Consider the following 27,096-nt stretch of genomic DNA (forward strand, 5'->3'; position numbering starts at 1 on the left):
AGGTCGCTGGGTAGAATAGGCCTTCAGCAATCCATGCCTGCCATAAAAGGCGAATATGCTTGTCGTAGGAGGCGACTAACGGGATCAGGTGGTCAGGCTTGCTGACTTGGTTGACACATGTCATCGGTTCCCAATTGCGCAGATCGATGCTCATGCTGTTGATCTCTGGATTGTCTGGTCCAGACTCGATTATTTACAGAGCGCCGCCATGTAGCTGGAATATTGCTGAGTGATGTGTAAAACTAAACTCACTCACTCACTCACTCACTCATAAACACTTCGTTTATAACGAACATGCTTATAACGAGCTCTGTTTAATCCGGCCACTTATTGAACTTTTTAGTCTAAATGCTTCTGACGAATGACAGTCACAAGGAACATAAATTCGATAGCGTATGATAGCCATGGTGAGCGAGTGCGGGAGTATCTTTACGTCGCTTTTGGCAATATGCCAACAATATCACGACGGTGGACACTAAAAATGGGCTTCACTCATTGTACCCATGAGGGGAATGAACCCGAGTCTTCCGCGTGACGAGCGAACGCTTTAACCACTAGGCTACCCCACAGCCTATTATCGTTATAACTGAAGCTAATTGCTCGGTATATATAGTTGGTATATATAACAGCATGCTAAAAGTCAATGTAGTGCGAGTGAGAGAGATGGTTATAAAGAAAATCTGAGAATCGCAGTCTCCAGTGGCAACGCCCTTGCTCCTTCGCCTGCCTGAACAGCCCGCGTGGTCCAGCTAAACATAATAACACCGTTAAACCACGTAATAATCCAAAGTGTGGCCTTTTTGCATGTTCTAATTTCATGAAAAATGTAATATTTCATATGAATATCCATAGGTTTTTAAAATATTGATATAAAATGCCCAATCTTTCGTGTACATCTTACCATATCACACTAGGAAGTCTTATAAGGTGAATATTTGACTTTAAAAAGATGGAAGGAGAGCGTCTCTGAATCTCGAAATTAAGGAAATTCAATTACTGACACATGGGTTTAGAACCTTTACGTGACGTTTTCAAATACAGTAATGTCTACTGGGTTTGCTCTCGCTCTTTCTGTCTTTGAATTTAATCAAGCCGTGTGTTATTCGGGCCAGGTTTTAATGTTTGTTGTCCTAGAAAGCCTAGTTACATGTTTTACAAATATGCACAACCAGTCGAAAGTGCATTCTTGTGTATTCTCCCAGGAAGCTCAAAAAAGGAACTCTTGTGAAAATTGATCCATATATTCATGGCAATAATGGGCGGATCGTGGTGCATATCATCATCATCATCATCATCTTCTTCTTCTTCTTCTTCTTCATCATCATCATCATCATCATCATCATCATCATCATCGTCATCCGCATGCAAGTTCGTGATGCATTCTTGTTCCACATGTTACGTACACAATGCACAAATTCTCGATACCAACCCTCCGCACCTTTCCAAATCCTCTGTGCAACTGCTACCATCCAAATGAAAAATAATAAACGATCGATCTCTAAGCTTTTGGATGTCAAGCGTCATGGAATTCAAAATTAACACATTTTAGTTTTAAGAGCTTTAATGACCCGGAGGGCGGAATATTACGCACAAGGAGATCCCACAGCGCTGCATTCTTTCGCCCTTTTACGGGAAATTATTATCGCAACGTTCCAGTTGAAGAATAATGAAAGGTGTTTAACAGGGTTTTAAAAATTTGAAACGGCGAAAAGAGGCATGCGTTTATCGATTAATTGATCCTTGTGCAATATTTGAGATATTACGAAAACCTCTGGTCTAATTTGATAAAAACTGACCCTAATTTAGTCTATTTATCTTAAGTTTGCTTATTTGCCCATTACTGTCTCATTCCATGTGCAAGACATCATGCCACCTCGTGAGTAGGTTCTGTTAGACGCCTGTTTTAGCAATATTCCAGTATTTACGGTATATTACGGAGTGTCAGTTTTGATGTGGATAAAGCTAGTAGTGAAGCATGCATTGGAAACCCGCGTGGTGGCCTGTGTTAAAGGTTCATGCCGAAGAGTAAATGAGTGAATTTGGCTTTACGTTGCTTCTAGCAATATATCAGCAATATCACGGCGAGGGACACCCGAAATGGGCTTCTAATGGGCTTCGCATATTATACAATACACACACTCCATTGTATATGAATACTCACTCACACACAGACACACACACACACACACACACACACACACACACACTCTCTCTCTCTCTCTCTCTCTCTCTCTCTCACCCACACCTATTCACTCACTCACCAACTCATTCTGATGCGGACCATTATATACGAATACTCACTCACTCACACATACACACACACACACTCTCTCTCTCTCACACACACACACTCACTAACACATTCTGTAATCCAAATTCAACTATAATCCGAGTAAGTTCGGGATTCGAACCAACTGTGATTAGCAATGTCTTACACGACTAAGCCACCCTTCTCATGTGAGAGTGACTGTACTCTTAATACATGTGATTTTTACAGGGGAGCTGAGGTAGGCTAGTGACGAAGCATTCGCTCGTCACGCCAAATACCCGGCTTCGATTCCCCACACGAAGTACAATGTGTGAAGTCCATTTTCGCTGTCCCCACGCCACGATAGTGCTGGAATATTTCGGTGACTGTTTTTTCACAAAGATGTAAACCCTGTACCTGTCTGTGAAAACTCCCTCGGGACAACTTTTAATAGCAATAATCAAGGTACGAAAATAGGTCACCCTGAAAATGGAACTTAGATTTGGTACGTGTCAAACCGAGCGGAAACCACAAAGCCACCTCCGGTTTCTTGGAGAGCTCCAGAAGTTTCAGCCACCTCGGTCACTATAACGGGCACACCGTTTAAGCAGCTGCAGTGGATGTCAGAATGTTTTACCAGCGGAAGTTCACATTTAACAGTTTCACTTTAAAGACACAATGTCACACATTTTCCACAATATTTGACTTGTTTAAATACTCTGGGGCATATGCACGCATTTTAGGTTCCTAGTGGTGCAATGAAAGACTTATTATCCCTTACGACGTGCCTGAAATCGATAAACGAAACTTCGATGCGAACAGTTTCCAAGCTGAATTCGAAAGATTGTCAGTTGTCCGTTGGATATTCGTGACCAGCGCTCCAAGGGACACAACTCTTTCTGGTTCGCTTGATGTAATGTTCGGCCGGTAGAGGGCGTGAGAATCAATCTAATGCAACGTTGCTTTTATTCATTTGGACTTTTTAATTTAATAGTGTAATCTAAATACGCATTTTTATATTAAACAGTATTTTCCCTGGCGGCTGATAGTTGGTATTATACAGTGCCTTTAAAACGATGTCATCCTTATGCGGCCGCCTAAACATTTCTGCAAATTAAATCTTACTTATAACAAACTGAAAGAAAAACAGACGTTTCACCAAAGTTTCATGTTTGGTGCAAGAAGCAGTCTGAATCCAGATTGATATAATTCTTGCTACTTATATGGCACACGGAAGATATCCAGCTATCGACCTCATTGAGCTTGTACATAGCGTAGCTGGGATGACACTTCGTGTATTTGGCAATTATAACGTAAGGAAAGCCACCGGCAATCAGTTTGTATGCAGTCGTCATTTGCGATGAAAATAGGAAACGATTTGCAGCAATAATGCTAGTTGCCGTTTTTCCGGAGGAATTACAGTATAGTTGCATGAACACGCCAAGCCCAAAGCTTCGGATAATAGAAAAATACATACAATAAAGATCAATAATCTTTTCCAGATACGTCATTATTTTGTCAGAGTTTTTTTCTGAGCATACTTCCGAGTACCTGGTGTTAATGAGCAAGTAATGCCATTAGAAGGTCTCCTCAATCATTCAGGAAATATTCATTATCCTTCTAGGCAAAACTCCAATAAACCGAATGGAGAGAGAGAGAGAGGGACGGACGGACAGACCTACAGATAGAGAGAAACAGACCGAGAGAGAGAGAGAGAGAGATGGCGGAGGGAAGGAAGCATTGTACATTGTTTTATACCAGCGAGTACTTGGCTTGATATTTATGATAGAACGCGTTATTATTGTATCATTTTTCACTATCATATGTAATAACTATCAAATCATACGTATAATGAATAACTGCTATTAAATATTATCGCAAAACGCAAAACTGAGGCTAATAATTAATACCCATGATCATATAATGGCAGGAGCGAGGCTGAGAATTTATTTTAAAGGACAGTAACCAGAGCTTACTGTTTGTCTTTCAGTCTGTCTCAGATTATCAGGATTGGTGAAAGCACGTGTATCAGGCTAAAAGTTAACACCTACAGACATAGGAAGGACAGAAACTGATATATGTTTTTAGCGTACCCAACCGACTGAGTTCAACACAGCGAATTCCGGTACATTGGACGGGCCTTGAACCATGGACCATGGACCTCAGCTGAACCCAGAGTACGCCATTCGAGTTCGTGCTGCATCCGGTTCTAATTCTTCAGCGAGCTCCGAGCTTTACAGCCAGTTATTCTCCTCCTGAACTCCTCACCCTTGTTTTGTTTAAAGTTCCATTCCATGTCAACTGGCATCGACTCATTGAAGTGAGAATATAAAGGGAAAGGTGAGAATACGAGTGCTTTTCTGTTTCCAATCTTGAACCAGTGTGATTAAACACGTAAACGAAGAAAACTGTGATTTGGGTTGAAAGAAAATATTCAAGATGGATGTTTCCCTGACAGTGACACTGCAGGTGTTACAGAGATGTCAAGTCCTGGAAAGAAGTATAAAACTGCATGTCGGCATGACAACGCGTCAAACCATCCTCGTATTTCATTGTTTTTCAACGTTTTTAAATACGTTTGAAAAGTGTCATTATATTAACGGCGTTTCTCGTGGTATAGAATGTCTCAATGTATAACCCAGCTTCTCAGACCATAGAACACGCGCCTCAATGAGTAGCCCATCCTCTCAGTGTATAGAACACAGGTCTCAATGTATAACCCAGCTTCTCAGACCATAGAACACGCGCCTCAATGAGTAGCCCATCCTCTCAGTGCATAGAACACAGGTCTCAATGTGCAACCCTGCTTCTCAGTGTATAGAACACGCATCTCAATGCATAACCCGGCTTCTCAGACCATAGAACACGCGCCTCAATGAGTAGCCCATCCTCTCAGTGCATAGAACACAGGTCTCAATGTGCAACCCTGCTTCTCAGTGTATGGAACACGCATCTCAATGCATAACCCGGCTTCGCATAGTATTGAACATGTCTCAATGCATGGAACTCGCTTCTCTATGTATAGAACATGCTTCACATTGTATCTACCACGTCTCAGTGTATAAACATCGCTTCTCATTGAATTAAACATTTCTCAGGATGTCAACCACACATCTCATTGTATCGAGCTCCTGTCAATGTATGAATGACACATGTAATTGCATTGAACATGCGTCTCAAAGAGTAAAACATTTTTCTGTTGTATCGACCACATGATTCAGAGTATAAACCGGAGCTGTCTGCTTTGTATAAAACATATCTCAATACTTAAACCACGCGTCTCACTGTATTATACACGTCTCGGAGTGTGAACTGCGTACCCCAAAGCGTAATCTTCGTGTGTTCAATATGTTTTCAAACTATAACCGCCATATAGTTGGAATATTGCTGAGTGCGACGTAAAACTAAACTCACTCAAACTATAAACCAGTTGTACTGAAAGTGTTCCATTGTGTAAAGACCTTGTGTCGTGTTGAGTCAATACAGATCTTGATTCAATGTTTTGAACACATCATTTCTGAAATATATTTAGACATGCCTGCGACAGTCAATAGGACATTCGGGCAACCTGCACCAAGTAGCTCTACCCACCTTGCACCACTAGACGTGACAGAGAATGTCAGCGTCATTGACAGACAATAGGTATAATACTATTCCACTACTGTTTCCGCAATACCTACCTTGCACAACTCTTGGCATGCCTGCCACAGTTCTGGCTGTTAGGTAAGCGGCGAACACCAGCACGATGACAATGAGGCGCTTGATGAGATCACCGTCGGAGATCTTGATGCGCGCCGCTGACCTCACTCGGAACACAACTGATATCCTGAAAAAGTGAGTGAGTGAGTGTGTTGGGTTTAAGGCTGGTTTGAACAGCATTTCAATTAGATCACGTCGAGTCAGATTGACGTGGGAGAAGGCCGTAAGTAATTCTCGACCCCACAAAGCGATCTTAGCGTCAGTTCTCTAATATGGACATACGTCAGTCGTACCGCTGAGAAAGACTTGTGGAATGAATCGGTGAATATGTTGTCCTCCCCACTTGAAACAGAATCACAAAATATCTCGAACAAGTCCAATAATCCTTTTAAAAAGTACAATAACTACATGTGCATTTAAATGAAACGAATTGGAAACCATCCTGAAATGGTGCAGTTTCAGTTGCATGGAAACCACAAGGAAACTATAGGAAACTCCCTGGATAGCAACTGGAAATGTTGGTTTCCGTGACGTTTCTTCTCAGTTTCAGTGTTCCGAAAACCAGCTTACTTTTGCAGTGTTAATATCTCTGAATTCGAATTCACACTGGTAATGTACCTACGTACGTACATGCGTACGCACGTGCATACGCTGGGCAGTTTGCTAAATGTTCCCTCACTGTCAACCACCGGCTCAGCGAACCAGGATCTAGATTTTCGAACTTCTAAAAGCGCTAAGTCAGAAGTGCAACGTCGTAACTTTAACTTACGACTATATTAGCGCTAAGATAGCTTCGAAAATCTAGGCCTCGGGTCATTTGCACAAAGCGTAACGTTACTTTAAGTCTCTGTTGGACTGTGAGAGCTGCGGTCATAGTTGCACTCCGATGATCATTGAGCTCAAATTTGAGACTAATTTAACATCACATTGATCTTACTTAAATATATGATGGTAAATCACGTTGAGACAGTTTCATGTGAGAGAAAGACCCAAACTGACTCGCGTTGGTAAAAGGCTTGAGAATGGGCATGGAAGCTGCTGAGGCTATGTTGGGGAGTTTCTGTTCCAGTCGTTCAACTAATCACTGCTCGCTAAAAACTTAAGGAGTTACTGAGAGGTTATTCCGGTCCCTAACCACACATCGGAAGATTTCCGGAATAGGATATTTATTGAACGCAACAATGACGGTAAACAAATGCAAAACCTTTAATTCAATAAAGGGACACAACTCGTCCAACAAGAACTCGGACCACTAGAAATAATGAACGAAAGGGCTGCGACTACGAGCCTAATTGCGTCCGCTTAATGGCTTTCAACCTGGTTGATGAAACAAACGGAATAAAGCTATATCTATGAATAAAAGAACTAATACTGCTATAATACGTATGCATGAATTCCTATTTATACATGTTCGCGTGGACGCTGACCAATCAGAGGTCAAGCGTTTGCCCTGAATGAGCGCTGACCCGATTTCATCTTCTGCTGCGTCAATCACCACTGGAGACTCTTCAACGCGAATATATTACCAAGAAACAAGAGTCCCAGTACACTATGTGTATTTAGTACGATGGGAACAACTCCAACCGAAATCACCAAAGCTATTATAATAATTACATCTATTTCATGAAGGTCGCTGTTCCCTTGTTTTAAGAGCACTTGGCATCGCTCTGGAAATAGACGAATGAGATGGAAATTAAATATGCGAGATGGTTATCATTGTTGAAAAAACTCTTGGAAAACATTTTAAGGTTGAAGGGGTCGATTTACTTAAGAATAATCGTTACAGAACAGGTTGGATCATTTCCCAATGTAGTTTTACTGTCTTCTCTCTGAAACGCAAGCTGCAAGCAATTATTGTTATTTTTCAGCATGTCGCAACGAGTCAGTAACGAAAATTCACGCAGATTGCAAAAACGCGTGTTTTCGCGCCATGAAATTGGAAAACGGAATTGGGAAAAGAATTTTTACGACTGGATTACGCAAAATAGGGAAGTTCCCTATTGGTCACGTTTAACAATTGTCAGCCTACAGTCGCCAGAAATAATGAAAAGAAAACATGCTTATCGATGTTTATCCCAGACGGCCATGTTGCGTTTATGATACTACACGACTTGATCTCTATAAGGAACAGGGTACGTGTAGATTTGGATTTGGGAGATTTCACTTCAGTTTTATCGTCAGCGCTTCCTGAGCCCAGGTGGCGCATGACGTGCAATTACCGCCCTTTCGGCATTTGTTTGAAAGTCATGTATTGATAAAGCTTTGTGGGAATCGAAGTCATAAGGCTGTAAAGTTGTATCTGATTTAATCCAATTAATTGTCAGGGTTGTTTTTGATTTAACGTTTTCTTTCAACTTCACGTTGTGTTGTAACGGTTTCATGGCGAACAAGCATTGATTACAGTGTTCATCGTAAAGGGTTTATCTTCGTAACAGTTGGCAAATTCTGATCCTTGAGTTTTTAGCTTGTTTATTATATAACGCCGCACTCAGCAAATTTCTAGTCATATAATCGTATGATAAAAATTTAGGCAACGCCACACAATCCCGTGACTCACATCATGAACGTAGGATACGATCACATTCGCCGTACGAGCCTGACAACCCAATCCAGTAATCGCTATTTACAAGCATAGGTTGCTAAAATGCAGTTTGATACGGACCCTGGAGCTATTTAAAACTACATCCAGGGACCAAAAGTTCTCCCCAAGAGGTGAACTGTAATCGAGTTTCGTAGAGCTTTGCGTTTTCAGAGTGAAAGTGAAGGTAGAATATTGTAAAAAATAATTGAACTTTTATTGCATGGGTAACTTTTTTGGTTACGCATGCGCACTGTACATTTGTGTCACAGGATGTTTTAGAATTACGTCACCTTGATATTATTTGTCGTCTGCTTGAACATGACACCGAGAGGGAAAGAATTGAGTGACAACGTGAAAAATGTAAGAATGGAGAATCTCTGACAAATATCTCTGACAATTCATACCTGTTGTACAGAAAGCCAAAGAAGATCCACCGAGATGTGAGCGATGTGCTCGTTTTTAGGGTTAGAGAAACAAGACGCACTGTTAAGCGTGGTCTATTTAGCATGGCTTGTGGTCTATTTGGGATTTGGAGAACTGGCACAGAGGCTGTTACAGTGATCGATGCTAGTACAAAAGGACGAAAAGGACGAATTACACCACCTACATTTTGGTAACCAATCCACGTTTATCAATCGTGTATGTTGCTCTTTCGAAAAGAACTGTTTCACCTATGGCTCTCCTTTCTTACAGCCAAGATTATCTTATTTTCTTTTCTAATAAAAAACGCCCGCCCACTAAACTAAAAGACTAAAAAATAATGGAACGGATATTTCACTCCATTTACAACACAGCTGTGGATATGAATGTCTCGATTTGACACGGAATGCTAACTCGTGTATTCCTCTTTCAAAAACGACCCGTGAAGATCGGGGTTAGAATACTGGCCTTCAGGAACCCATAGTTTTCGTAAGGGGCGATTAACGGGATCGGATGGTTAGACTCGCAGACTTGGTGGACACATGTCATTGCATCCCAGTTCTCATGCTCATGATGTTGATCACTGGATTGTCTGTTTCAGTCTCGATTATTTACTGACCGCCGCCATATAGCTGGAATATTGCTGAGTTCGAAATTGAACAACAAAATACCCAAATCCTGAGGCAAACCATTATGAACGCGGTGCTTCCCTAAAGCATTAGTTTCCTTCCTGAACTGTAACTGTCTGTGTGTCTGTGTGAATATAAGACATTCAGCTGCCTGGCAGTCACCCCTTAATCAGTGATAAATGCACTTTGCTTGTTCACGCAAAGGTCCAACTTTCAAGTAGACCCTATGATGCTCATAACAGGAGTATTTTTTATTTTCATTACTCTCTTCATGGGGCCACTTGCACGACCTTTACTTTTTACAACGTCAAAGATAAAAGAAGGAATACAGAAATAACACCCCACAACGATACGTCTTCGTTATCAAGTAAAACATTTATATCTTGTAAGCATTGCAGGAAAAAACGTCTTCAAAGATCTCAATTTACCCAAACTACGTGGAAAAACCCGTTAGTGTTTCTTATCAGCAAAACGTCGCTTTCAGAGAGGAATGTCAGGGTCCATTAAACGACTCCAGATATTTCTAGAACGAGAGGTTTTAACATGTCTTCTGTTTTTGTGGTTCCGAATTGACAGTTTCGGCAGATGCACTTATTCTGAGCGGATGGTTTATGCCACAGGACCACCATAACTGATCTCTGGCTGGGGGATGGACGAGAAGAAGCTGGGGAGGCGGACGATTTCCTGATGAGGTTAAGGCAGTTGCTAACACCCCGGAATAGCTGTATATAGACTTCAAACGTCTCTGGTTCAGATCAGGGTGCCGATTGGTCAATGTGACATAGCAGCGGATGATATTGATGGAAGTAAGTGTTTAATGGTGCAAATAACTTTCCTGGCTTATATCAAGTTTGGAGGATTTACTTAGAGTAGTTTTACGTCTCTGTCGTAACTTGACACAGTGACCGGACATAACTGAGAAAGTTCTGTTGAATTTTGTCCATAATGTAACTCGATGCGAAACAATAATATTTTTCTATTGAACCTAAACTAAACAATTTCTTTTGAGACTCATTTTAGAAGTTGCATTTGTGAAGGAAAATCAAGTTCAATGGATTGTCAACTTCTGCATGAAGAAGCTGACTATCCATAGAACTTTGTTTTCCTTAAACTAAACAAACTTACACCGTAAATACAGTATCATCGTGTTATCGTATGTTTGCATGCCATCAAATCATGTGAGAGCATTTGCATCCCAAATCCTCCCTCAAAACGACCATCAAAACAGGGTTCCCATTTCCATTTTGCACAAAAGGCAGAAACGTATTCACAGTTTCGTTACCACAATAGCGGCATGTTTGATGCAAAGAAAGACAACTCTCTAAAATGCGGGCAACGCATTTGTGTATGGAAAGAATATAAAACCCGGATTTATTCACAGACAAAGACCTTGAAGTATTGATCGTCCTACCTTGGTTCACTGCTTGTTTGAATTGTCCCAGATGAAAGCATTCTAAATAATGTTCACACGAGTTGGCAAGAAAAACAACGTACTAGTCTGAAGAAAACAAGACGTGGAAAATGTTTCTCATTTATGTCCTAATGTGTGTGAAACAGTTCCATTATCCGATTTTAAAGGATCCTATTTGATGACAAATAAACCGAGTGAATTTCAACCTCTCACAGCCTCAAGCATACATTGATAACATCGTTTCCATTTTCTGTCTGTTTTCTTGAGTGTTAATGGTACCTCGGGTAAAATTATCGCATACGCTCAGTGAAGTGAAAAATATTTATTTGAATTACACACTTCAGGTTAATAACAAGCTAAGTGACTTTTCCATTTAATCGATAAAGTCGCACATAGATTCCTAATGGGTTAAAAGGTATCCCATCAGAAGTCCCGCAAGTTAATTTCATCTGTGCAACTCATCCAGCATCACAATATGACAATACAACATAAGATGGTCATTGCATCAATAAGGCGAGTCGAGTTGTTTGACCTCAGTTTTCACATAAATAGGGCACATAAGTAGGTCACGGCACTTTGCGAGATCTCAGAACTTCCAGTGACAAACGCAGTACATTTCGTCCGGTCTAGTACGTTCAGATATTGTGGTCTCGCACGTTGGAACCAGAACTGGTTCGTGAATATACGCGTGTCACCGGAAACTTTGTACCGGAAGTAAGCTGGGTCCCGTTTCGCACATCGCAAGTAGACGCACGCAAAGGGAACCAGCTTAGTACTGGGAGTAGCGCCTCGTGAGACTTACAGGACCAACAGAATTGATTACTGACAAACATTGGTATATTGGACTGGCGCAGAGAACGTGTTTACGGAAAGTAGAAGGTGCACGACGATAAGCAAACCCATTAGGTTTGTGAAAGGGAGAACAGATGTAGACTAGTGCGCGTGCAATGCATAACGATAAAATTTATTCTGCGAGTAGCTGCATGTACCATGCTCATAAGACCCTCACGGGCTTCACCCATCTCACTACATTTGATGCCAGGTAACCTGGGATCGTTTCGGTCACAATCACAAGCGCCAGTGAGCGGCACTCATACATGCTAATAGTCAGGTCGGTGCTCAACTTGTCCTTGTTTGCCAGTAGTTCATGTTAATGTCATAACTACAACCACTACAACCATAACTACTCTAACCACGGATAAGCGTCACCTTTCTTTAAACTCACCAAGAAGAGGCTCCCCTTTCATGAAACTATGAGTACTTATTTGTTAAAAAAAACTACACATTTGCAAGGGCAGTTTAAATGCGATACAAATGTCCAAACAATTATTCTTAAAGGAGGACTTCTCTAAAACGACTGTATCACAGTTTGTTGATAAAAACTAGACAACCCTAGCTTATCTCTTCGTTTATTTTTAACATGATAATATAAATATTATTAGAGAAACACATGTTTATCTTTCCAGCCTTAAGAGTCCGATAGGAAGCATCTTGGCATTTTTCAGGTTTGATCGAAAAAGAATTACTTTGTAAGCACGTCCTATATGAAACGACATTAATGGAATAATTAAATTTTCAAACACAACACGTAACAACAGAGAACGCCAATTACTCACCTCCACGTTTTTAATAATAATGCTCCGTATGATATCGAAAATCCAATTTCACGAAACCAGAATCGCAAACAGCACGTCACAACACTAGCTTCGAAATAACCAACGACCAGCTGTAACAAAGAGAACACAAATAAGATCCTGTAACAGATGTAACGATAGGAGTAACTGCAAATTGTATCGTTTGATAATGTATTTTAATCTGATCAAACGACACTGTCGGGTTTGAAGTCTCATATATCTGTACATGTTGAGGTGACATAGGAGGCCGTGTTTACAAACTGTGAGTTGTAGATTAGTTTACATAACCACAATATTGACAATATCTACCGATCAAATATATATTGATTGTTTGTTGTACCTTCCCATTGGGTATCCAATACAGACATTAGGTATTGGATGAATTAATTTAAGGTCGCTTTGAAAAGTGATTCCGTTATATCACGACTGTCCGCTTAACAAGGAGGAAAGCCAGAGGTGAATCAGGTATTACATGTATACATATATGCTGAAACCTTATAACAAGTGTAGTGTGTATACACCCTAGAATATGGGATTCTAACTAACTAGAATAGGTTCCTGGCAGGCCAAAGGGACGCAACTATCCACAACAAATTGCGACTGGGCCATTGTGTTCCGAAATCCAATTCTGAGGGAATATGTCCTCTGGCTGTAGCGGGACCTTCACAGAGAGGCCACCACAATATCCTCCTTAGGGTCCTGTGGGGAATCGAACTCGGAAAAGCGGACTTGACTGATATTACCATTACTTCCTTGCTCTTGGTTATTTTCCATCTTGATTATGTTGTACAAAGTACTCTGGCCGCTTTTGAATTCTCATCATTTATGAAGTTTAAATCATATCATTAAGTACAGACAGTTCAAAATTTCAGTATTAAAAATTAACTTCCTTCAGTGAATGAAATGCATTCATATTCCCCTAAATAATTCATGTAATTCTATTACTTAATTAGAAAAACCGCTTTAATCATATATTAGGTTTCACTAACGTTAACACAGACGTATCAATTTTCGCGTGTTTGTAAAGTTAATTTGCATAAATGTAATCCCTCGGGGAATTCAAATCACCCGCGATGATATGTTTGAATGCTTCCGGTTTCAAATTCCACAACCTAATTTGATTACCAAAGCAGCCTCTGTGGACTAATCATGTCCGCTTCCAGATGCTTAATGTAAATCTCTCAAATAAATATACTTAGGCAGCTGTTAAACACAGTGGGGATTCAATAATTAGCTCTACATTACTGAATTTGTCTTGGAAGAAATCATGAGTTGGTGCGTGAATTATTTTGACTTGAAAAACATTGAACAAAATTTCAATTATATTACGATGTGAAAGCTAAATGAGGTATTAAAGGCTTTAGGACATAAATAATGGCACTGTTTTCTGTATATTTATACAGAACAAGAAACCCTGGGATTCGAGCCCATAAGCCGACAGTTTGTTTGTTGGCTGTTGTTTTACGCCGCTATCACCTGGATTGCAGCTATGTGGCAGCGTCCTGTAAATAATCGAGTCTGGACCAGACAATGTAGTGATCAACAGCATGTGGATAGGTTTACGCAAATGGAACACGATCATACGAGTCTACCACGTCAGCGAGCCTGACCACCCGATCCAATAAACTCAGCAGATTGTTTTGGTCCCACTGAATATGTAAAACGAGCATACGTACCGGACAGTACAGAAAAAATGCACCCAGCAGAATAATCCGCAACAGCACGGGGCTAGCTGCCTTTAATACCTGCAATGACAGAAAGAGGATTACGTTTAAATCTGAACTAAATTTTAAATAGAAAGCGGATGAACTTAAAAACAGCCTTGGCTTTGAAAATTTAATTTCGTATAAAATGGTATCAATCAAACGGTAACCAAAGCTTTGAAGGGTGGCATTTCAAATCAGGCCATCAGAGTTGTCTCCCTTGAGGAAGAACAGAAAGATGGCGGTTACTAAACAGATGTGTTTTTTTCCGCTCTCGCTTAGAACATCTCAAATAGACTGAGAGCCACAAAAACAACAATGAACGATTTGCTGGAGAACAAATGGGTTTGTGTGGGGGTAATGGGGCTGGGGATGAATAGGCCGCTTGAAATCGAATGGGGCTTTCGGTGTGACAATCGAGGGCTTTAACCATCACGTCACATCACGCCTTCGACCTCATATGTAATTTGTTGGTTGGTTTGTTTACTGCTGCACTCAGCAATATTCCAGCTTAATGGCAGCAGTCTGAAAATCAACATCCAGACAATCCAGTGATTAACAGTATGAACGTCAATCTACAAAAAATGGATCCATCCGATGGCATGTGTGAACCACGTCAGCGAGCCGTTAGTCCAATCCGACTTGTCGCCTCTGATATTACAAGCACTCACTTTGTTGCTGAAGACCGACTCTAACCCGGATCTTTACGGTTTTGTAATTCGTAGACACAGTTATCAATATATGTATAATGACAGTTGGAAAATGAAAGGAACGAAAATGTAATAGTAATAATAAGGGTCTCATATTTGATAGGATACCGGTTGTACATATGTTACAGTCATTTCGTGAACTGACTAAACATATCAGTCATTTTCGTGCATTGACTAAGAGGGTCAGCCATTTCGCGTCATTTTGTATAACAACAATCAATATACTTCACAGATTTCATGCAATTTCATTTTATCAATATCTGGTCGACAGGGTATTGTGACGCTTCAAACCCAATTAGTGATGTTGAAACTATGATCCTCTTTTGTAGATCATGTTAAGTGAAATTGTATCAACTCAATGAAGTACAGGGATTGTTGTTACACAAATTGACGCGAAATGGCTGACTCCAAATAATCATTTCATGATTTTACAATCAGACTGTAACATATAGACCAAAGGTTATTTTCGATCTTGATATTCGAAACAAGACAACTATGTTCTATAGCATTTATGCACAGAATGTCATGAAATAGTATTAATATAACTTCCCACAAACTGACAATGTGAGATCATTTTTGGTTTTTTGTTATGCAATATCCCAGCCATATGCTATATGTAAATAATAAGACGGATAAGACGACCAAGTGATTGATATCAAGAGCATCGATCTAAGCAATAGGATACGATGACATGCATTAACCAAGCAAGAAAACATAAACACCTGATACCGTTAGTCTCTCACAACAAGTGGGGGTTGCCGAGGACCAATTCTAACCCGATTCTTTACCGGCCAGATCATTAGCGCACTGTGAGGACCGTGTGAAGGGTAGCGCTTTCGGCAGCATGAGACAACGGTCAAGGTCACGTTCTGACAACATGTCTTCACAGGGAGTCCATTCTTCAAAGGTTTATCCCAAAGCCAATCCTCATCACAAATTTAACTACCTATTATTGCAAGCATGGGGTGATTGGGATCTGTCCTGTGTCGGAATTGCCACAGGGATATCTACAGGAAAGTGTTGGAACACAGAAAAGCACGTTGTGTTAATTAGACCAATCTGACGTTGGCATCACACAATGAGAATCACAGTGATTAAGTTACCACAGGTTAAAACGCCTTTGGGTTTAAATGTCAATTCTTATGAGAAAAACAAAAAAAACCTTCCATTTCATATTTTCTGAAAAATATATACTGTGCATTTTACTGATACTGCTTTTGATTCATGTTTACTAAACTTCCTTTCAAGCATGCCATTGCAAACAGCTGGAAGTCACACATGCTAGCAGAAAACGTTATGGATCAGGCGGTTCTGTTGTTTGTTTGCTGATTAAAGCTCTACTCAGTACTACTCCAGTTGTATGGCGGCTGAAAACAATCGCATCTGGACCAAATGGCCCAGTGACTAACGTCATGAACGTCAAAGTCATAAGATACGATGATACGGTTTAACCAAGTCAGCGAGCCTGCCTGTCCATCCGATTCCGCCAGTCTGTTTTACCTTAATCGGGAACAAAACAGTTTAAGTGCACAATTTGTTGATGTGATATGTTACACCTTAAATTTGACGTATTCCCCGCCAATACATTTGCATTATTCGAGATGCTTTACCTTTAACCGGACATATTACACTCAGTTCGTAAATTCGTTCACATGGCGTTCTTTACCTACAGTCTGAAGTGTTACATTCAGTCAAATTAACCATTCCTTAATCTATCATATTATACTACACTCTGACGCACTATGCCCCTAATCGAAGAATTATGCAACAACCTGCCAAATTATTGGCCAGTCTGAAACACTGTTATCCCAATGTAATGTATTATGTACCATTCTGATGTATTACAGGGCCAATCCTCAAAACGCCAACCATTCTCTTGCCGATAACAAAACCAATGACGTCAGTGGACGAGGGGAATCATGGGCATCTGAGTCAACTACCTGTCACGTGACCAAGCTTGATTAAAGTGCCGCAAATGTAATGACGTAGTCTGATGTCCACGAGACCCAATGGAGATTTTATTGGTGGTTGCTTCTTGCATTAACTTTATGTGAGACCGACAGAGGATGAATATACCGTCATTAGGAGATAGTAGTGCGTGTTTTCATTGCAGAGCTATATTACGAGTATATTTGACGGTGTTAAACAGGATATGGGATTGGACGCGCGAGGGTTTTCAGTTGATAAAGTTACCAATGCCGGATAATATGAAAATCACAAAACAGAGATCAATTCACAGAGCCAGTCAGACGACGATGAAATCGCTGAATTCACTCACAGTATATTCACAATAACAGAATGAGCAGATTCGGCGCGCGTTGTGTTATTATTTGACATCCTCTTTGTCTTATTTCAGCTATATGGTAAAAAGACGAAGTTTTACGTAACATCAACGACAACTTCATAAATATACGAAGTTACATTTATTAACATCTTTACCAGGGAAATTTTAACATACCAATTTCATTAGGACTTTTCAATGTTGTAGGCCACCGACAATCAAATACAGGACACCATCCAAAATCGAACCTGGGTTCGAACCAACGTTAAAAGATGTTTGTTACTAAGGGAGGTAATGTACACATACAGTCGAGGCGCCTTGCGCGACTGGGTGATCCGTATCGCCATTCCTTCTGTCTCCGTTATCATTGCTTACAATAGGACATGTTCCTCTAGAATTTCAGAATTTCTCCTTTATTAGAATACTGATGGGTTTGCAATTGTAATGTTAAAACAATCCGGATCGAACGCCTTCGGAAGCCAACGCACTCGCATTTGGCAGCTGATTTCTAATCTTAAACATCGTCCTCATGTCAAGATAATCATATTCCCTAAGGGACAACGAACGAAAAATCGATACATGTAAAATCTAGCTGTAGCGCTTGTCTTCGATAGCATGTTTGCGTTCCTGGACTATGGCGTTATGTATACTGAACACAAAATATGAAGCAACGGCTCCAGAATTCCTACCCCTTCAATATTTATTTAGTACAAAACTCTTCTTGTTTATTGATGGCTATTTTAGAATTTGAATCTGGTTAAATTTTTGTTAGGGAAAAATCTTTCACGAAATCCATAATGCCAGGCATGCAATTATTTTACTTTCGTGAAATATGTGGCATTTTTTTAAGGAAAAGAATGTATCGAACAAACGATTCACATAAAACACAATCTTAAGTCTCATCCCTGGATCGCAGGTCTCTTCATAGTATCGCCATGAACTGACTCAAAAGTGAGTATCCGGGTTAGAATATTGATCTTCAGCAACCCTGCTTGTAAGATGTGACTAACGGGATCGGAAGGTCATTCTCGCTGCCATAGTATCCCAATTAGATAAAAGAGGAGTAAAGTTCGTTACGTGTAGGGCTAATTGTTATTGTTGTTGTTGTTGTTACTACTGCACCAGTATTTCGAGGCAATACTTTGATTTTTAACCACAAGCAATTTTGAACCAATCTAACATCGTTTTGCTGCAGACCAGTGTTTGTGGTGGTCTTTTTTGGTTTTGTTGTATATTTTACCAACTATATGTCCACATTTCAAAGTTACTTATTTTAATGATTTATAAAATCATTTTATCCTTAAACATGCGGCCTTTTAAATGACGTTTATTTGTATAACTCTCATGTTACCATTTTAGATTCGAGGAAACAGTTTATTTGTAGACTGAAATGTACTTTTGCGTTTGATCTTTGTACTTTCATGTTTTACCGTGTTTGATCATGGCCTTATGCCACATTCTGGAGGGATAAATCTGTTTTCTGTCAGGTGTGACAATTCAGATTCTTAAGTATATTTACCCTGAACATTTCCACAAGGACCCTTTATACCGATTCAACAGTGAGGGTTAATCGGCAGCCCAGAATGATTTTGACGATCAGTGTTAAACTAACATTTAAATAGACGTGGAAATTGTTCAAAAGAGCGTATGTGACACGCTTAAAATTTACCTTTCAATACCTCAGTGAGATTAAGCACTGGTACCAGATTGAATTCCAATAACTGATTGTTTGCACCGGAATTGTTGCGCGAAATTGTCAATCTGCTGAAAATGGTCAACGCTTTGAAAGGATGAGCATTTACTGGAAGTGTGATCAAATTAAGGTCATTGTACATGATGTGTTTGGCCAGCATTTTACAAAGAGTCGTGTCAGAGTTGGCTTACAAGGTTCTGGTTTAAGGCGGTTGTCTTGCTCACTCGCTGAGGTCGTCTTGGTTACAAGACAACAGTTGGAACCTTGTGGATTAGCTGCAACTCTAAAATTGATCATGTTTTTTTTCTGTTTTTGTTGTTTTACGAAATATTCCACAACATGGCTTGTAAATAATTTGTCTGGAGCAGACCATCTAGTAAGAGCATTGATGTGCGTACACGGAACAGGGAACCGATGACATGCCAACCAAGTATGCGAGCCTTGACCACCCGATCCCGTTAATCGCCGTTGTGACAAGTGTTGGTTACTGAAAATCATTTCTAACCCGGATCTTCACGGGTTCTCTTAGTCAGGAAGAGTCAGCTTGGCTCAAATTAGAGTGGGAATTTCCTTGTGTTCACACTGACGTGTCACCAGTGATAACTGATAAAGTCTCTTTTGCGGATGAGGCAGCATTTCGGACCAATTCGCGTTTCACATCAGTAATGAAGAAACTAAACTCACGCTGAGTCGAATCTAAATCCATCGAAATTCATGTATCAAACTTAAGCTCATCGAATTGCACTTGCATTTAAAGGGTAAATACAGCCGCTAGCACTGACCCCTAAGAATACTATGGAAGATTAATTTCAGAAAATTGATTTTGTTATCAAAAGTCATACAGTGCACGCGTTCTTAGCCATAGATAAAATAGGAACAAATCACGCCTTAATGTTATGCCATAAAAGCATACTAATACAATACTACAGAATGTGTGTAAGGGATATTCTGAGTAGTTGTCTGAACTTCGCGAACAGCTGGTGATGTATGTATGTATGTATGTATGTATGTATGTATGTATGTATGTATGTATGTATGTATGTATGTATGTATGTATGTATGTAGGTAGGTAGGTAGGTAGGTAGGTAGGTAGGTAGGTAGGTAGGTAGGTAGGCCTGCCTGCCTGCCTGCCTGTATGTATGTATGTATGTATGTATGTATGTATGTAGGTAGGTAGGTAGGTAGGTAGGTAGGTAGGTAGGTAGGTAGGCCTGCCTGCCTGCCTGTATGTATGTCTGTATGTATGTCTGTATGTCTTTGTATGTAGTTCTTGTATTCATGCTTTTTCAATGTTACCCTTCCCGCTTGACCCACAGCTGCTTTGCCACCATTGAAACTATATTCTACTACAAAAAGGCATTTACATTATCGTTAACCACAGCACATCACTAAACAAACCGTTAACGAGTTTCTTGCTAGGCAACACAAGACAACAAGTGTCACAGCTTCACAATAGCACGAACAAACCATAAGAGATTGTTTCCAAACATGTTCGCAGTTCCTGAATCAATGAGTTAAATCATTATGAAAGACAATTCCTCACTGGCTCTAAGGTCGTGACGCTGAGACAGACTGGCTGAAAACTCGGTATGGAACCCGGACATGACAGCGCAGGACAAAGAGATATACAAATATACTGTCTGGGGAAAAGGTATACACATTCTCAACTCCCGAACAGCAAACGTTGTCAAAAGACTTTGCTGAAAACAATCGCCTTATGACAATCACATTTGTGATATCCGTACTGAAACACTACAGACCATTTCCTGTTTCACTTTAGCCATCAACAAACAAGCGTGCATATTTTGTCCAACTTTGTGTTTGGTACCTGTTAATGCAGGGCTTGTAGTTTGAAGTGATTTTTCGCAACAGCTATAGCAGCATGGACATGTCGCACCGCTAAGATCGTCTTCATATCACGTAACGGATGAATTTAGTTTTCAACAATCTTAGAATATCACGGCGGAGGACACTGGAAATCACACATTGTACCCATGTGGAGGATTAAACCTGAGCCTTGGGCGTGACGAGCGGGCACTTAAACCACTAGGCTACCCCATGACATCGCATAAATAATAATATTACTTTAATAACTTTACCGAACTCTCCCTTGAATTTTCCAAGGTGGTGTTGTAGCCTAGTGGTTAAAGCATTCGCTTTTCATACCGCCGTGCTATTGCTGGAAGAATGTTAACCCGGCATAAAACTAACCTCACTCACTCGTGTAAGTTTCGCGGTTGACGTTTCGTGGATCTTGAATCATTTGTAAGCTGATCCGGACGCGCGTCAAGATTTCCATTCCAGCATGATGAGAAAACTACCGTTTATGAAAATCCAAACAAACATTGCCAAGCATTGTTGGACTTCTGAACAAAAAGGTCAAGACATTCCGCTACTAACATAATCGTTGGTGATGCAAATACCGTTACCTGCAGACATGCTGCATCAATGAAGTGGACAAGCTTTCATTCTGGTGCCCAGTGATGGGCTCATATGTATAATTTATGTCACTTGTTTGAAGTTAGTTTTTGCCGATCACAGACCTCGATCAAAGAGTTACGAAACAACAATCTTGCAGTTCCATTTAGGAAAGTCATCATTATTTGCCAAACTACATGCATGGACGGAGTCGATCAAACTGGGCACTTAAATTATACATGTCTGAAAGGAGAATACTATCATTATAAAATATGGCGTTCTTCAAATTATGTGTATCAAGGGTTTGGCTCCGAGAATCAACTACTTGATTTGTGCCCGTCCTAATATGAACGTCCAAACTAGTTGCATCGTCATTGCCGCGTTGCTCCTGCAAAAATACCATTCCTGCTGCTGCCAATGCCGAGACAGCTTTGGTTAGAGGTACATAAAGTAGTTTTATGACCACTTTAGTGTTTATTGAACCAACATGTCTTTGATAGAGGCCGCTGCCAATTTTCATGCCCTTACAAACATAACAGTGATAATAATGTAATTGTTTTCTTTCCGAAGCACCAGACAAATAAGAATATTGAAGCGCCAATCGGAGCTACGGGAGTGAGCGAGCGAACACAAACGATGCGTGCCGATAGACATGACCACCCGCGAAAGAAACCATCTGAAACTGTTCCGCTGCTCGGCATTCCGCGCTGTTGTTTACCAGAGTCGCCTTCAGATCAGCTCTTATCCCCAGTAGCTTTTACTCCGTCAATAAAGACACTTCTCGAGAGAGGAAACCTTCCGTCAGAACGTACCGATAAGGAAAAATGCTTATTTGACATCCACTGCTGAGTTTAGGGCTCCAAAGGGAGGCTATCGCTTTTGAACATGTATTTGAGAGAACCAGATGAGTGGAATTTTGTAATCACAGAAGCCAGCATCCGGTTGTAACCGCAAAGTAGCTTCCTTTGATTTCTATGACATTTAACACGGGTCTGTTTTCTCCGGCTTAATACCCCATCAGTCATGGGCTGGCCTGGCTCTAATGCCGACCTTTGTTAAAGGGTCACTTATCTGAGCAAGCAATTACCTTGTATTTTAGAAATCTTTTTTATTGAGTCTAGTTCGCCCGCGAGGTTTGTCAGTGTCCGTTTATTGTAACCCAGCTCCTGCTAACTTCTGTCACCACAGGTCGACGAAGATCTTTGATCTACCCCAGCACTCTTACGTTTGATCCATCAAACTTTTGGATCCCATATCAAATAAAGTTTTCCCACAGAAACTTCGCAGTAATATTACATTTTTTTTAAATTTCAAAACAGACAAGCTTCCTGTCCATCCAGAAAACCGCACGTCCATTAGCATATTTCAAAGTGTAATTGCGTTTGAAATAACTGATTTTAACCTCTTTTTCTTCTTGCCAGTAAATCTGCTTTATTTGTCAATTTTCCCTCTAGACGTCTTCGGTCTTTAATCATCAACTGAACATGGCGGCAGAGAAAATATCGAGTATTTTGATAAGAAATGCATGATGCATACTGGAAAGAAAATATGGTTTACATATATGTTCTAAAATTAGCCCTTCAGAAAGAAAACGCATGAAAGCTTCGACTTTGAAGCAGTGAATTTTGGATAGACATTTAAAAGTTCCGATAAAAAGCCCATTAATGATACGGCAAATTCCAATCCAGTGAATTCTTATGCGTCATATTATTCTCATCTAGGCTAGTGGATCCTGCAATGCAACAACCTCACCACCACCCCACCCCCCTCGCCCCCCCCCCCCCCAACACACACATATACACACACACACGCAGGCACGCACGCACACGCACACACACGCACACACACCACCAACAACAACAACAACCCCCGTCTCGTTTACACCAAAAAACCCGAAGTGTACACCATGTATTATTTTATTGTGAACTTGTTGTCTATGCGCGTTAGGGTAGTCTAGTTGTTAAGGAGTTCTCCCGTCACCCGCAGGGCCAAGTTCGATCCCCACATGGGTACAATGTGTAAAGCCCATTGCTGGTGTTTACCGCCGTGATATCACTGAAGTAGTGCGAAAGAGGCGTAAAACTAAACTCACTCGCTGTTTAGTTTACGATTGTGCTTATGATTATACCAAGTTGGCTGGGCCATTGGTTGGGTAGTCTAGTGGTTAAAGGGCCCTCTCGTCACGCAAAAGACTCAGGTTTGATTCCCCACATTGGTACAATATGTGAAGCCCATTTTTAGCCCCCCCCCCCCCCCCCTGCGCTGATATTGATGGAATATTGCATGAAAGCGGCGTAGAAGCATACGCACGGACGTGCATGCATGCATGCGTGCATCCATCCATCCATCCATCCATCCATCCATACATACATACATACATACATACATACATACATACATACATACATACATACATACATACATACATACATACATACATACATACATAGACATGTCCAGACTACCTCCACCGCCTCATATTTTAAATGTCACAAAATATGCAACTGCTACAACAATCCCACGAGCACCTCAATGTGTAGAAAAGTTTAAAATATTCAAATTACTTTTCCAATAAGTCAGGAAACTGTATTAGTTACATCTGAGGAGTTCCTTTAAGCCTTTTAAAAACCATGATTGTTGCTTGGCTAAGCGTAAGTAAATTTAGACTTGGGCTATTTGTGGAGTATCAATCACTCTCTGAAAAATGAATTTTGCTGAAGAGAAATCGATAGAGCGTCGGTAACATTTTAATCAACATAAGAACGTATGGCCTCCCCTGCAACATACACATGTAGTCAATCATTGGCACCATGACACCATGGAGTGGTAGGTCCGAACCGTGTTTTACCGGTTGTAAGGAGAGAGTGTGAATCGGTGTGTCCTGGACTGGGTAATGACTTATCGCATCCAGATACTTGACTTTAAAAGGGATCTGAGACGCACATCTCCGGGCCTTACATCGCGATATCATTGACAATACTTTTCAAGAAACCCTTACCGAGATTCAAGGTTCTTGCTAGGCAACACATGAATACAACTGCCAGCTTCACAATATTACTAACAGCTCATAAGAGGTTTTCTAAACAAGTTGGCATTTCCTGAATCAATGACGAAAATGGCCGTTACAACGAGTGAATGAGTTTAGTTTTATGCCGTACTCAACAATCTTCTGTCAAAAAGGTGACGGTCAGTAAATAATCGAGTCTGGACCAGACAATCCAGAGATCAACATCATGAGCATCGATCTACTTACCTCGGATACGATGACATGAGTCAGTCAAGTCAGCGGGTCTGACCGGCAAACCCTGTTAGTCGCCTCCTACAAGCATGAGCTACTGAAGATCAGTTCTAAACTGGATCTTCATTGGTATATCTAAGGAATAGATCAGTAAGCCGGGTTGGCTGAAAAGTCGATATGGAGGTTCGAACCTTGTCTGAGTTGACAAGGGAGTGGGTCGATGGGTCTTCGACATTGCGAGGTAAGTAATATGTGCATTTATATTGCGTTAAACTGCATTCTTTAGGTGAATGCCCATAGCGCTAACATGCAAAGCATGGTACATTATTACCCCAAGCTGCATGTTACGCACAAGAAGGATAATAGTCACATGACTTATCCCACCGGGTACCTTTTTTTCGCTGGGTGTACCGGGGGACCTTTGAACAAACTCACTCACCTAAGGTGGGACTACATGTATCATCAGGAAACTCAAAACCCCAGGCCGAAATGCATACAACAAAATGAACATTATTACCCCACAAAACCCAAGTCATATGACTTATGACACCTGGTACCCATTTTCTGCTGGGTTATTAGTGACAATTTTGCGCTCATTTGCCTAAGGTGAGACCACAAGTGTCTCTGAAGTCCAAGAAGAACCAGCGTAAAACCATTCAAACTCACTGTTACCAATCGAAAATAAAAGAATTGTTTTGCCTTGCTGCAGACGAAAATGCAATAAAGCATTAGGAGTTATTCCCATTGAGAGATATCATGTTCCCATTTCTGGTGTTCCCCGCTTTGATATTGCTGAAATATTACTAAAAGCCTCGAAAAACTCACTCACTACTGAAACATCGGTTCTTTAAGGACTATCCCACTCGTATGAAACATATTATTGCTTGCGGGAGATTTACAACCAGAAATAACAAATGTGTATTTCATGAATCTGTTGACCTGGAAGTCGTCCATCGGAGGATTAAAGCCATTATTTGCGAGTTAGCAAAACATAACGACTGACTGCCACATGTTAGTGATCAGAATCTCATTACGACAGATAACAGCCTGGTTAGGGGTGAGAACAGATGATGCGTCCTACAAATGAAACATTATGGTTCAGAAGCATTAAACACCCAAGACGGAATTGTGTCACCATCGGGAGTTTGTCGTGGCAACCAGAGAATCGGAAAAATGGCACTGTCGTGTAACTCTTTTTACTTTTTTCTTTGTAACAGAATAACTGTCCATTGTTGTTAAAGCGACGCTAATGGAAACCTTCGGGTTACCGATGGTGAAAAAGAAAATAACGACCATGTATCATATTTCAATGTGAATGTTGGTTTTATTGTGTTGCATTTCTTCAAACAGTCATGCGATAAGGGTTAATTACACTCTCCCGGAATACAGATAAACAGAGTTGACGAACCTATGCTTTTGGCAGAATTGCGTGGAAGACGTTCTAGGTTTTTAATAAAATATTGTTCATTGGATACATACTGTTTGTAAAATAGAGCCTTCATCAGAGTTAGGTTTGTCAGAGGTAGTTAGAGCTAGTTAAGTCAACAGGAGATAATCGGGTAATGAGTTGCATCAGATATGAAACACGATTAGTCATGATGCGTGTTTAGGAACGTGCATTATTGTGTACTTTAAAGTGACGCCAGGCTAGTCTTGGAAGAAATATTAACACGAAACGGTGTTATTGCAAGAAGATGCTTAAAGAGTATTCAGATCATTCTTTCTTTCAATATTTCTCTTAAGATTCGCAGTGGATGATTAAACTGTCTCCATTAAAACCGTTCCAACTTCGCAAACGTCAGTTCAGGAAAACTGAGATGGCTGAGATTAAATCCTGTTGGCTCTTTTACTTAAGGCAAATTTGTATAATGGCAGCTGAATTAACAGAAATCAGTAAACAAAAGTCGATTATCAAAAAATGATAATCTCAAACCCGTGAACATCCGGGTGGAAACTGGCATTTTTGCAAGGGCGGCTAACGGGATCGGGGATCAGGTTCGCTGATTTCGTTGACGTCATCGTATCCTGAGACTCACAGATCCCACGGGTACAGACATATTGCTGACTATGGTATTAAAGAGCAAACGAGCACGTATGGGAGTGAGTGGCCTGTCTATAATGTGCTGCTTGATCTCATTGATGAGGATCGTGATCTATGCAACTGCAGGTACTGACTCGTGGCCTTGACCTTTCGTGACCTAATGGGTTTCATACATAGTACCCATGTTAGGAATCGAACCCGAGTTTTGTACGTTGCGAGCGAAGGGTTTAACCACTAGACTAGCCCATTGCCCCTTGACCGATTTAAGAACCCTGACCGCTATGCACCATTTCAATCGTGTCATTGTTAGTTTCTGACATCTTTCGAAACGCAAAAAGGAAATCTCTGACACTGACTGCCAGGTCATGGATTCGTTCACAGAATTGCGCT

At 40.6% G+C, this 27,096-nt stretch overlaps 1 protein-coding gene across 1 annotated transcript in view; it reads right to left on the reverse strand.

Moving 5' to 3' along the window:
• Positions 1-27,096, reverse strand: part of LOC137257672 (probable G-protein coupled receptor CG31760) — a 154,141-nt gene that overhangs the window by 25,495 nt on the left and 101,550 nt on the right. The window contains exons 6-8 of the mRNA XM_067795033.1: positions 14,299-14,367; positions 12,605-12,714; positions 5,929-6,074 (exon numbers count right to left, since the gene is read on the reverse strand). Of these exons, the coding sequence (XP_067651134.1) occupies positions 5,929-6,074; positions 12,605-12,714; positions 14,299-14,367 (325 nt within the window). The remainder of the gene's footprint in view (positions 1-5,928; positions 6,075-12,604; positions 12,715-14,298; positions 14,368-27,096) is intronic.

This window comes from Haliotis asinina, chromosome 12, assembly GCF_037392515.1.
Source record: "Haliotis asinina isolate JCU_RB_2024 chromosome 12, JCU_Hal_asi_v2, whole genome shotgun sequence".
NCBI classification, from domain to species: domain Eukaryota; kingdom Metazoa; phylum Mollusca; class Gastropoda; order Lepetellida; family Haliotidae; genus Haliotis; species Haliotis asinina.